Below are 12,771 nucleotides of genomic sequence, written 5' to 3'. Positions count from 1 at the left end.
GAGTAAGGTTCGTTTTCCCGTTGTGGATTCGAATGTTCCATCCTGTAAATTGTTTTGCTGTTTCAAGCCCTCCTTTCGGATGATGTGTGTCTTGGCATATATACCAATTCACGTTCTGTCGGTCACCTATTATATACCTCGGTATCCCTGGTGTTCCTTTCTGTCTACTCCCTATTATGACCTTGGTCCCCTGTGGAGTTAGATTTTTCTGAGTTTTGTACCCTTTGTAGGTCTTTCTCGGATGTTGGTTGATTGATATCTCTCACCCTTATACCGGTCTTAGATATTCATTCTTCCTGAGTTTGTTACCCTTATACCGGTAACACCTCATTTCCTGTTGCTTTTCCCAGGAGAGTCTCTTTGTTAGACATTCCCCTGTGGAGTTTCCTTTGGTGATTTTTACCCCTTTGCTATATGGGTGTTTATTCCCCAATATATGCATTTCCGGCAGGGAAGTTCTATGTGAATCTTTTCCTGGTCCGAGTCCGGATTTTTATCCGAAGTATCCTTTATGGATAATTTGAGTCAGCTTATGTCTTTCCTATGGATTTATTTTCCTTGGAATTTCTTTATTCCCCGGTGTGAGTCCTTTGCTTCCCCAGCAAGTTCTCCAGTCCGATGTCTGTTATCCCCAATCGCAGTCGTGTCTAGTTCACGTTATGTCAGTTTTGTATCCCTAATCAAAGTCGTGTCCTGCTCACGCAGTCTTTTCCTTATTATCCCCTAAAAGAGTCCCAATAAGAGTCTTATTAGAGTCTCTGTTCCTGGTGAGTGTATTACTCCGATGGATCGTCGTTCCTTCTGTGTGAACCATATATTCTCCACAGAATTTGTCTTTTGCATGCATACATCTGCATCATGAGGTCTCTTAGGGACCAAAATTTGTCTCATCACTATTATTTAAGCCCATTCTACCGCGTCGAGATGAAGATTTCTAAACTTCACTTCTCCGGCTAGAATGACCTTAAATAGGGGCATCTGTAAGACCCCAATTTTCGCCCTAAGATTCCTCATGGCCCATATCATATCATATAATGGCCTCAAGGATCATTGCATACCCTAGCTTCCCTCCTAATGGGTGGGTTACCTTGTGAGTGTGGTTCTTGATCACCAAGCATGTGTTGCATTTGTATATCATTGCTTTTCATATGTTTACTAACCAAAAAGTACAAAAATATTGTCATCTAACCATGTTACTTGCAGCTGAAGCAATCATCCGTCAACCAGTCAAATCAGGCCTTGAGCAATTGATGGTGACCATTCTTGAAGAATTTGGACACCATGATCATTCATTAAGAGTTCATATAACTTGTGATGTCATTTGGAATCAAGATCTCAATTGAAAGAGGCTTGGAATTCATCAGAACATGGCCCAGTCAACCAAAAGTCAACAAAAGTCAACTGTGGTCAACTGTGTGTTTAATCAGGGATTGGAGGGTGTGAGATGGTTAGAAAGACCTCATTCATGTCCATACAAGTCTCATTTGACATTTCAAAGATCAAGATTGAAGGATTTGAAGTTAGACAAAAAGTTTCCAAAAATGGAAATGACCTGTAATTCTCACCTGCCCAAAATGGAATGTTTTTCTCCCAAATATTACGTGTCCAAGAAAGCTTCAAATGGAATTTTGTCCAACATGAAAGTTGAAGATCTTGATCTCACCATTCCAAAAAGTCCAAGAACTTGAAATTCCCATGTATGGTTGGCAAGTTATGGTCCAGTGAATTTCAAAAATGACCCATAATCAGGAGGGGATAACTTCCACATGGAGTGTCCAAATTGGATGTTCTTTATATGCACAAACTCCATTTGACATGTACTTTCATGGTGCATAATTGGATTTCTTCAAAAAAGGTCAATGCAAAAGGTCAAATTTCAACTGGACAGTTAAATGAACCAGGGGCAAAATTGTCCAACTTGTGAAATAATTGGAATTTTTGAATGGGGATTTTTGCTACACTTCATAAATGGTATTTGAAAGTTGTTGGAATCATCATAACATGCCTAGGCCTTGTGGTTTGGAAATTGGCTTTTGAAATGAATTGGAAAAATGGACAAAGTACCATCACATGGTGAAATTGCAAAGTACATGGTCAATGGAAATGGGACTTTTTTCCACACATCATATATGGTATTTTGGACTTGCTTGAATCAAATTTGAACTGATATATGGACTGGTTTAGAGAAAGGGTAAAAATGCCAAAATACACACATAAGCTCATTTTGCTAATCACTATTTTTTTGCTAATCTTGATTATGAGTTGGATTAAGAGCATCATATATAAGCCTAATTGTAACAGAAACTAACAAGACTAATCATTTTTCTCAGATCCACAAGAAAAATCTCAAGAAATTCTCCCATTTTCTCTCACTTTTTTACACATAGCATATTCACATTTTTCAATTTTTCACCAATAATTCTTCAAGTTTCGTGCTATCTCTTGGTGAATCTCTCACTTGCAGGTGTTGATTGAGATCTGTTTACATTGATTGAAGCCAAAATCCGCCGAAATTTACACTGTCCAAGCTTGCTTCAAGGAAGAACAGTCGGAGATTTCCAAGAATTGGAGCTGCTTCGAGCTAGGATCTTGGTTCCATCATCTTCTCCACGCTTCAACACGTACCTGTTTCCATCTTTTCGAGCGAAACGAACACAACTCCATTGCTGCGCTTCAAGAAAGGTTGGAAAACAAATCTCACAATTGCTTCAATTATGTTAGGGATTTGATAGAGTATTCATCGTAGAGTAATCTGAAACTTGTGGATTGTAATTTCATGATGAATTGACTGAGATATCTTCGATTGAAGTTCGTACGCGATATTTTCTTTCGCTCGATTCGCTTCACACATTAACTTCTGGACATTTTCACCACCATATTTGTGATCCACATGGAACGCCGGTTCTAACGGTGTATAGATTATGTATTTTCGTTAAAATCTGTTCATGACCTAATCTGGAATGGAAGAAGACCAAGAACACGTTGAAGCTTCAAGAATTCTGGAAAAAACCTGCGCTAGATCCATACTCCAGCGTCTCCGTTTGAAAAATGCGTTTCCCGCCAGTCTCGTCCATTAGCATAGCGCCACCTCATTTAGTGACACGGCGCCGTTTTGGCCACGGCTTATGTTAATTACGGAATTGCCACTCAGCATTTAATTAATTCATATTAAACCTAAATAATTATTTCAATATTTAATCAAATCTTCAAAAAATCATAGATTAACCAATATTCATCCAATTAATTTGGGACTTTTTTTGATGATCTCCATTTTTAATCTACTTTTTTTTAGGCATAGAAATTTAAGTTGTGCCTGGTAGAAAATTTAATTGGCATAGGGATGTTCATCATGTGTGCTATTTTGATGTGTTTTACCATTTTAATCATAAAATAACCATGCTAGCTCCAAATTGAATGAAATTTTAAGGGATGATTCTTAACCCTCTCCTGGAATTTTTGACATATGATTTGTAATTTTTGGACCTCTGGTTTGCTAGATGTGATTAATTCTTTTTGAGTGTGACAATATGTGTCACACTTTGATATGCTGAGTTTATGAATTATTTTTCCATGCTTCCATTAGGCCTATGGTTCTGATTTTTTGCATGAGATACCTTTGACATGTTAACTTTCAACATGAATTTTTGGGGATTTTATTGATCTATTTTCTATTTGATTAGAATTTTTGTTTGCTGCTTAGCATTTTTAGGGCTTTGCTTGTGTAACATTTTTACATATGTCGCCAAATGCCCATCCCTAATCCTATGAACATGAAATTTGGTGGAGTGTTTCCTGACATATTAAGCTTCACTTTGGCTTTGGTCCCATTAATTTCCCATGTGATATCACTGTTTACCATTTGATTGAAGTTAGTGTACATGTTGTGACCTATTTTGGTTGTGTTTTTGCATGCCTTAACATGTTGATTTAATTTCCAGAGTTCCTTTTATCCAAATGGTATGAAAATTGACATGTAGCTCACTGAATAGGTTCTGGTTAGACATGAATTTTTGTGAGATTTATTGAGTTGCTTTGGTTTGGGTTTAATTGAAATTATTCTGTTTGTGCATATGTGGTTCTTACTTACCTAGTTTGACTTAGATTGTGCATGAAATTAATTTGGTGTATGGTTTATACATGAGACCAATTGGATTATCTTTACATGGGATTAATGTTGACTTTGATAATGTTTTACTTGCTGTTTTACATTTTTTCCCTCCTTTGGACCCTAGGCTTGGCCTAGTGGTCTTGTTACTTATGTTTGAGCTTGGCTTTGACTTTTCAGGTTAAAAAGCTAATGCCTTAAGGAGGTTGATTCATAATTGAGTTGTTTACTTTGATCATTGTATACTAATTTGTTTGTGTTGTAGGGTGCTTGGTTCGCATGGACTTGGTGCTATGCACACCATTGATTGTACATTGTTGATTGATCCTTATTGTTGTTGTTTTGTTTATGTTGGGATGCTGATTATATTTGACTGATTTCAGGTACCCTTAGTTGCTCGGTTCTCTTAAGAACTTGCATTGCTTTGCTTAAATAGCATTTGCATTGAGGTATAGCTCTCTATTCTTCATGTAGTCTGGAGACCCGGCCTGTTATTTGGCCGGGCAAACTGTCTGAAGTCCTCCTTAAGAGGCAATGTTTGTGATTGTTTATGTTTGTCCCAAGCAGGAAAAGTCCTCATTAGAGGCAATTGGTGGATATAAGAGATATGTAGCCTATCTCCCACTATTCTGTGAGTCTTCTCCTTGCTCCCATTACATGGTTGTAGCATTGAGATCCAAACCCAAGATCTATAGAGTCTTCAATCGGGGAAAGAGTTCCATCTTTCTGAACTCCCCCACATTCTTATATTTACATGCTCTCTCGGACCTGAGATAGAAGCAATGAGGCACACCCCTCATACCCTTTCATCTGCTTCACCTTAGCCCCTCAATGGCAAGGTTAAGAGCGACACTTACCTCTTACAGTGGACTTTCATAGTCAAACCCTTTTGCTTGAGCCTCATTGAATGGTTATAGCGTGTGCTACTTGAATTTATGTGATTGATTACTTGATTCATTTATACATGATTACTTGATTGCCATTGTGCGTTTACTATCATTGAGTGCCGTTGTGCATTTATCATCTTTGTTTGCCACTAGTGCATGATCATTTCTTTTGTCCTTGTGACATTGATGTTTTCCCATTGAGGACAATTGTAAGTCCATATTGATTGGCTTTTGTTCCTATGACATGGAAGAGATAGAGTGTAAGACCTCATTGGTCACTCATATCTTCTTTGCTCTTTGTTTGAGCATTGTTGTTGTATGTGAGGATTCATTGTAAGTCCCTGTGATGTGGCATTTGTATTCCTAGGATCATACTGTGGAGGTTCACATAAGTCCAGATAGATTGGCAGTTGACTTCCCTGTTTTGTTTTTTTGTTTTATTCTGATGGAGATTAGTGTAAGTCCATAAAGTGGCTTCTGATATCCTTACTTGTTTTAGGAGACAGGTATAAGACCATTGAGTGGCATCCAGTATCCGCTTTTATTTACTTTCACCTGTTATCATGGTCGTATTATTGCTCATTTGTAGCCTATTCCTAAGGACCCACTTGAATCATCTTCTATATGATTTCAAGAGGTGGACCCTTCTAAGAAGTTTTACATTCCACCATTATCCATTCATCCCATTGTGTCCTAAACCTTTTCACACACTTTTAAAACTTTGAAATAAGTGTTGTGCAGACATTCTCACCTCTTTCCAATTTAGAAACTTGGACCTTAAGTCCATGATTTTCCAAACTTCATTTTGTAAATACTTCATTTTGAATTGACTTTAATCATACTTTGACCTTTTTGTAAATAATCCAAATAACTTCACCCATTCAAATGATTTTGTGGCTTTGTCCATGTTTGTTAAGTTTTCATACATTAGCTATAGGTTTGATTTACCCTAGTTGGTTGATATTAATCTCACCTATTTGTCCTTAGTAGATGAATTGTAAGTCTTCCTTGCCTATTATAGGGTTAACCCCTCTCTGGCAAGTGGAAGCTTTTCTCACATGGTGGACTTGTTGTTTCTTAAGGTTGAGTTTTCTCCCATGGGTAACGTAAAACCTTAGGGCTTGTGTTTAAAATTGAACTCACAAATGTTTGGAAAATTTTTAGCCGAACAACGGCGTTTTGATCCTTACCTTTGATGGAAGGTACGTAGGCAACGGGTTCATCCGTTCGAACACAAAAATAATTAATTTGTACATTCTTTCCTCATCATCCCAATCATGTTTGTACAATACTTATGTCATGACAAATAATAATTTTTCAAACAACAAAGTGTGAAAAGGGCTCCCTAGGAGTACCTAGGACGCATTGGGTGCCTAACACCTTCCCTTTGCGTAATTTACCCCTTACCCCGATCTCTGATCTTTTTATTGGTTTTCTACGTGTAAAACTTCTTAGGCTTTTGTTCGCTTTTTAGCCAGTCCTTAGGATAAATAAAAGTGCGGTGGCGACTCTATATTCATTGTATACTTTGCTTATGATTTAATCAATAGATCATATAGTAACGAATACACCGCTACACATCATAACACTTTTTTTGTAACATACATGGTATGTTTAACCCGACCAACATTTGAATACTACCAGAAAGAAATTGCGTTAGCAAATGCCAATACTTTAAGGTGGTTGGACAATATTCCAGTTCAAAAATGGACGCGGGAATTTGACGAGGGTGGGCGTTGGGGTCACATGACAACGAACCTCGCTGAGTAAATGAACTCAGTCTTTAAAGGCACTCGTAATCTGCCCATCACAATATTGGTAAGTGCAACCTACTATAGGATGAGGTCACTATTTACGGAAAGAGGTCCACAATGGAGTGTAGTGTTGGAATCTAGGCAAACATTTATAGAAAATTGCATGAAGGTGATGAGAGAAGAAACAATAAAATCCAACACGCATCATGTAACCTCTTTTGAGTACCAACGTCATACTTTCAGGGTGAAGGAGACGATGGACCATGGCGAGGGGAAACCTATGGGACGTTACAAGGTCGACGTGTTAAATGGCTAGTGTGACTACAGGAAGTTTCAAGCTTACCACGTTTCTTGTTCACATGTTATCGCTGCATGTTCTAGTGTACACCTAGACACCCATGCTCACTTGTCCAACGTTTACAAGGTCGTAAACTTTATTTGGGCTTTACATCACAAGCTTTCCAGTGCTACCGTACGAGGAATATTGACCTGTTTATGAAGGAGATTAAATTTTCCATAATCCAAGTATGCGGAGGAACAAGAAAGGTCACCCAATAAACACACGTATTAGAACAGAAATGGACACAATTGATAAGTTTGAGAGGAAATGTGGATTGTGTCGTCTTCTTGGACACAACCTAACTCGGTGTCCAGTTGTTGGAAATAGTAATAATTATGTTTTTTGTTGTTGTGCAATATCAATTTCAGATTACCATCAACGGTTAATTAAGTATTTATTCTGTCGTTAAATAAAGTTTTTTTAATACAAAGATCTTTCACATTTAATAATAGATAATATGACAAACAACACTTAACACTGAAGATTATCATCTCAAAATACAACACAAACAACAAATAAAAACACTTCACACCATAACAACTCTAAGAGATTACAACAATCAAAACAATATCATCACCTCAAGACATCAAAGCACTGACATCACTGTCATCTTTAACTTGCACCCACATACGCTGGACACCATTGTTGTCTTCTACAATAGAGATGGACGAAACAAGTCGCTCAATACTTCTAATTCTTTCACCATCATTAATCTCTTTGTCTAACCAACAGATCAAGTTCTTCTCTATATACTCGAAACTTTGGATGTTCCAAATAAGCATCCTCATCGGAGGCTTGACACTCGAATAAATAACATGCCCGTAGCAACGATTCATGTTAGAACAAATGAGCAACTTTAAAAATTAGAAGAAAATGAGAATGGATGTGAAAAAACTAATCGAATCACACATCTATTTATACCAAATTCGCCACGTGGCACCGCCAAAACAATTGACATTATAGATAAATCAAAACAATCGCCTATTGCAGTTTTAGATATATACTTAAATAATAAAAAATAAAAAACAATCAATTATTACAGTTCGGAATCTATACTTAAATAATAAAAAATAAAAAACAATTGTCTATTATAATTTCGGATCTATATTTAAATAATAAAAAACACAGTCTATTATACTTCCGAATGTATTCTTAAATAATAAAAAATCTAAAGTAACGATCAATTATGATGTCGGGTATGTATAAAATAATAAAAAATTATTTAATTAAAATTATTATATATATAAATAAATTTAAATTAGTTTATTATAATTTCAAAACTAAATCATATATATTTTTTATAAATATGTTATTTATTATAAATATGTTATTTAATATATATTTATTATTAATATTAAAATTTTCAAAATAAAAAAAAAATTATTTTATAAGGTGCCGCCTATTCAGTGGCAGGTGTTTTAATTTTTTAAAGGGGATCACTCTTTTATTGGGTGACTGCTCTATAAACGAATTTTTTTTATTTGAAAAAAAGGATACTTTAGATAATGTATTTGAAATAAATGACATTCTGATTAATCATTTAAAAAAAAATGATAATATGGTAAAAGATTCTTATTATTCTCATTCTTATGAATTGGAGTACATCTCTCACTTTACTGACTTGGATATTGAGTTATTCCAATATTAGAGAGAACCCTTAAAAGGTTTCTCATGTAAGCAGTAGCATTTCAACATTTTCTTTTCCAATTTTTATTATTTATCGGTGATTTTAAAATTAATCAGTGATTATTCTATAATAGTTTAAAACTATTGTAAAATTATTGTTAAAAGGTTGAAGAAAAAAAATTGTGTTGATTTAAAATCGCTGTTAGATAATTAAAAAAACAAATATTAAGTGGTTAAATATTTATAAATAAATAAAAAGAAGCTAATTTTTCAGTCTCTTGTGAGAGACCTACTTAGCCAATCCATTCAACTCCACCACATTGAAGAAACTTACCGGGGCAACGAAGAATCTTACCGTTATACAGAAGAATTCACTTCTTCTTATTCTCGTTCATCCACAAAACACTAGATGAATTTATAAGAAAAATATCATTAATACATGTAAATTTTTTTGTAAATGTTCATATAATATAGGAAATTTTGATATTTTATAATTAAATTAGATGAAAATAATCTATTTTTATTTTATTTTATGATGAAAGTAAATGAAAACAGAAGGATTTTAAAAATAAACCGACCCAAAGGAAAGGAATTAGGAAACCAAAGATATTATCTTGGGCGGTGGCAACCCGAACCATCCCCAACTTGAAAACAGTTTTTCGCAATCTCTTGGCGTTGGATTTCCAGATCAAATGGCAACCGTCCGATCAAACTCAACCCTTGTCTTCTTCTTCTTAATTCTCCTCATCACACCATCCCAATCACTCTCGTTCTCTTCCTATTTCCGATTCCGAGAATTCTTCTCCCTCGCACACTCCATTTTCATCGGCGTCGCAAACCTCCGTGCCGCCAGAGGCGATGTCGCCGGCGCCAACAGAGCCAGGACAATCGCAAACAGTTTGGAGAAGGTCACTGGATTTGGATTCATGAAGCTTGTCTGGTCCGCTTGGTCTTGGAACTGGACGTTGAAGGAACTCCCGTTCAAAGAGCTATATGGTGCAGTTTCTGACATCAACGAGTTTCTTAGGAGTTTGAATGAGTTGACTCGTTTGGAATCGGCTGCAGAAAGGGCTGTTTGGCTCTCGAGAAATTACCAGAATCTCCTCACCGTTACGAAATCGCTGTCTCGCAAACTCCTCAAAGCCTTTGGTCAATCGGTACGTTTCACGACGCCGTTTCATTTACTTTTATGTTATAATTTCATGTTAATGGTTAACCATAGTATTAGAGAAAATCGTTATATGAAAATGTACATTAAATTGCAAATACATTCAGTGACAAAATTAACTATTAATTGTTATATATATATATATATATATATATATATATATCTATATATTAGAAACCAAAGTAATACTAGTAGTTTACTATTTGTAGCAAAATTGATTATAATTTAAAATTTTGATTTTGATTTTAACATTAAATTTATTGTTTGAATCACTATTAATTATATATATATTGGGTAAAAAAACATAAATATATAAATGGGTTTTTAATTTTTATATTCAATTCTAGTCACTCTTTTCCCACTCATTATTTTGTCATTTCATTCATACAATGAAATTAAAAATACACTTATAAGAATCTAATGATGTGCTAAAATAAAAAACTTTGTTTGAATTGATGGAGGTGTTAAAATGAAATGGTATGAGATAAAATGGAATAAAATTTTGTGTTTTAGATTAGTTAGGTGTTAAAATGAAATGGTATGAGATAAAATGGAATAAAATTTTATGGTTTAGATTAGTTAGGTGTTAAAATGAAATGGTATGAGATAAAATGGAATAAAATTTTATGGTTTAGATTAGTTAAATTTTATGGTTTGGATTAATTAAAATTCTATGGAGCAGAATGAAGTGTTATCTATCTCATTTTCTTTCCTATAATTTGGGCGGAATGAGAAATTTATCCATTCTATAATAAAATATTTAAACAATAGAATGATATTTGGTTCTCTCTATTCCATTTCACTCTACTTTTATTGCATTTTCACTCTACTTTTATTGCATTCTGCGTCGTTCATTTTAGGGATTCTAAGATAATCTTTAGTGAATATGACTCTTAAGTTAGTTCTACTTACCCCTTCTATAAGCATTTGCTTTTAAGCTCTAGTCTAAATCAATTTTTGTGATACAAGAATCAAATGTAAACCAAAAAAAAACTCTGATATATTTGCATGTCCTGATTTTGGCATATGGTTTGTCAGGAAATGGTGAGGGAAATAGTGAAGACGCTGCGAATTGAGGTCGTGGAAGGTGGGTTAATCAAAGATTGTCTTTTACTTGGTGGCAATGATTTGAAGGATTTGATCAAAGTTGCCAAGGATTTGGTATTACAATTTTTTCCTGTGACTGATAAAAACTCTGAGCTATAATTAGTTAGTTGCTTTTTGGTAGGTTTGGAGCTATAATATAATGGTGGTATCATTATTCTCCTAACCACCTACTAAATTGTCATGATATGAGAAAAATTGTAAATGCAAGGCTTATTATGAAGTTTGTTTAAGAGAATAAGTTTTGTGTAAGAGAAAATGTGTTTGGAGATAACACATTAATCACATAGAGAAGCTGAAAATAAGAAAGGTTCTTTTAGAATAGTTAAAATTGAAAGAAATCAATTTAACCCAACGTGCAAATGTGTTTAGAAATCATTGAAATAGTCAATTTCGATGTTGAGGGAGTTTTTCAATAGAGAACATTGAAAATCATGGGATTTCTTCTTTTTGAACAACATCTTTGTGTCATCATATATTCACCCAAAACCTTAAGGTGATAGGTGAGTGAATTCTCTCACTTATAAATGCTCAAGTCTCTACATTTCCAATCAATGTGAGACTATTATCCACACTACTTATACTTGATACATTCTCAACATTCGACTTCAAAAATACAAGCAAAGCTCTGAGTTGGAATATGACTAAGCAGCAGAAAATTATACTCTTCAATTGTCATCCATGTTGGTAGTAACAAACTGATGGATATTTGTTGGTGATTGTCATCTATGTTGGTAGTAACAAACCGGTGGATATTTGTTGGTGTAGTTGGTACTGGTCTGATCATACCTGATTCTGAGTATCTGTTTAGCATTTGCGTGCAGCTGTTATTTAAAAAATTCAGTAACCCTTGCGATATGTCCTGCTGTTTTGCTCTACTGTGTTCGCATATTAGTACTGAATCTATCTTTATTAGCATGCATCTGTAGAAGTTGTGCAGAATCCTGCTGTGTTTCTAGTCAAAATTTAGGGCTGAAGAATTCAAATATCCGTGATGGATGTATGGTGGTGGATATATTTTCTTCCTATTATCCAAAAGTGATACCATTATTGAGCAGTTCAAAAGCCAAAATCACGACCTCCAAGAAACCTCACTGTTTGACTTAATTTTAACATATTTCTCCTAATCAGTTATCAGAAAATGGGAAGGATACAGACATGGGAAGGTTATGCAGAAATGAAGGCACTCTGAAAGATTTTAAGTTTTGAACCATACTGTTAAGTCTATTTCTTTTCTCACTTGTGAACATAGTTAATTACTTTGTCAAAATTAATTTTTTGTTTTGAAACTCAATAAAAAAATGAATAAATATTCGGGTCGAAACATGAGTTCCTCAAACATATTATCCTGCTTGGATAGGAACTCCGCACTGGTTGATAAGACTCTGCATTTAAATCATACCGTTTTCATGGGGAAAAATTGTATATAAATTATTTTACATTTTAAAAATTTATTATTATCTCTTCTAAATTGTTTTTCTTCATGTTATTAATAAAAAATATTTTTGTAAAAACATTTATAATTTCTCATTTTCATATAATAATATTAAAATCATAATTTCACTACTAGAAAAATGGTATTTTATTATGGAAATTGTTCCGGTCCGACCACAATGGTCTATGGCCGACCAATTGGAAGAAGTTATGATTTGTCTAAAACCTTCACATCACATAAAGACTATTCTATGAAAGAATGCAGGCGATCCAAGTCCCAAATACATTTTGTGACAAATAACAAGTGATTATAACTATTCATTTTGTGACATGTGTTGCGACCCTTATGAAAA

General features: G+C 34.5%; 1 protein-coding gene across 1 annotated transcript; it reads left to right on the top strand.

Moving 5' to 3' along the window:
- Positions 1–9,274: 9,274 nt before the first annotated feature.
- Positions 9,275–11,258, top strand: LOC127080139 (uncharacterized). The gene is made up of 2 exons (XM_051020473.1): positions 9,275–9,869; positions 10,919–11,258. Exons 1-2 carry the CDS (start codon positions 9,405–9,407, stop codon positions 11,084–11,086), a joined length of 633 nt encoding a protein of 210 aa, XP_050876430.1. The 5' UTR covers positions 9,275–9,404; the 3' UTR covers positions 11,087–11,258.
- Positions 11,259–12,771: the final 1,513 nt, after the last annotated feature.

Source organism: Lathyrus oleraceus, chromosome 1 (genome assembly GCF_024323335.1).
Source record: "Lathyrus oleraceus cultivar Zhongwan6 chromosome 1, CAAS_Psat_ZW6_1.0, whole genome shotgun sequence".
Taxonomy (NCBI): Eukaryota; Viridiplantae; Streptophyta; class Magnoliopsida; order Fabales; family Fabaceae; genus Lathyrus; species Lathyrus oleraceus.
This window is presented reverse-complemented; position numbering and strand designations above follow the sequence as displayed.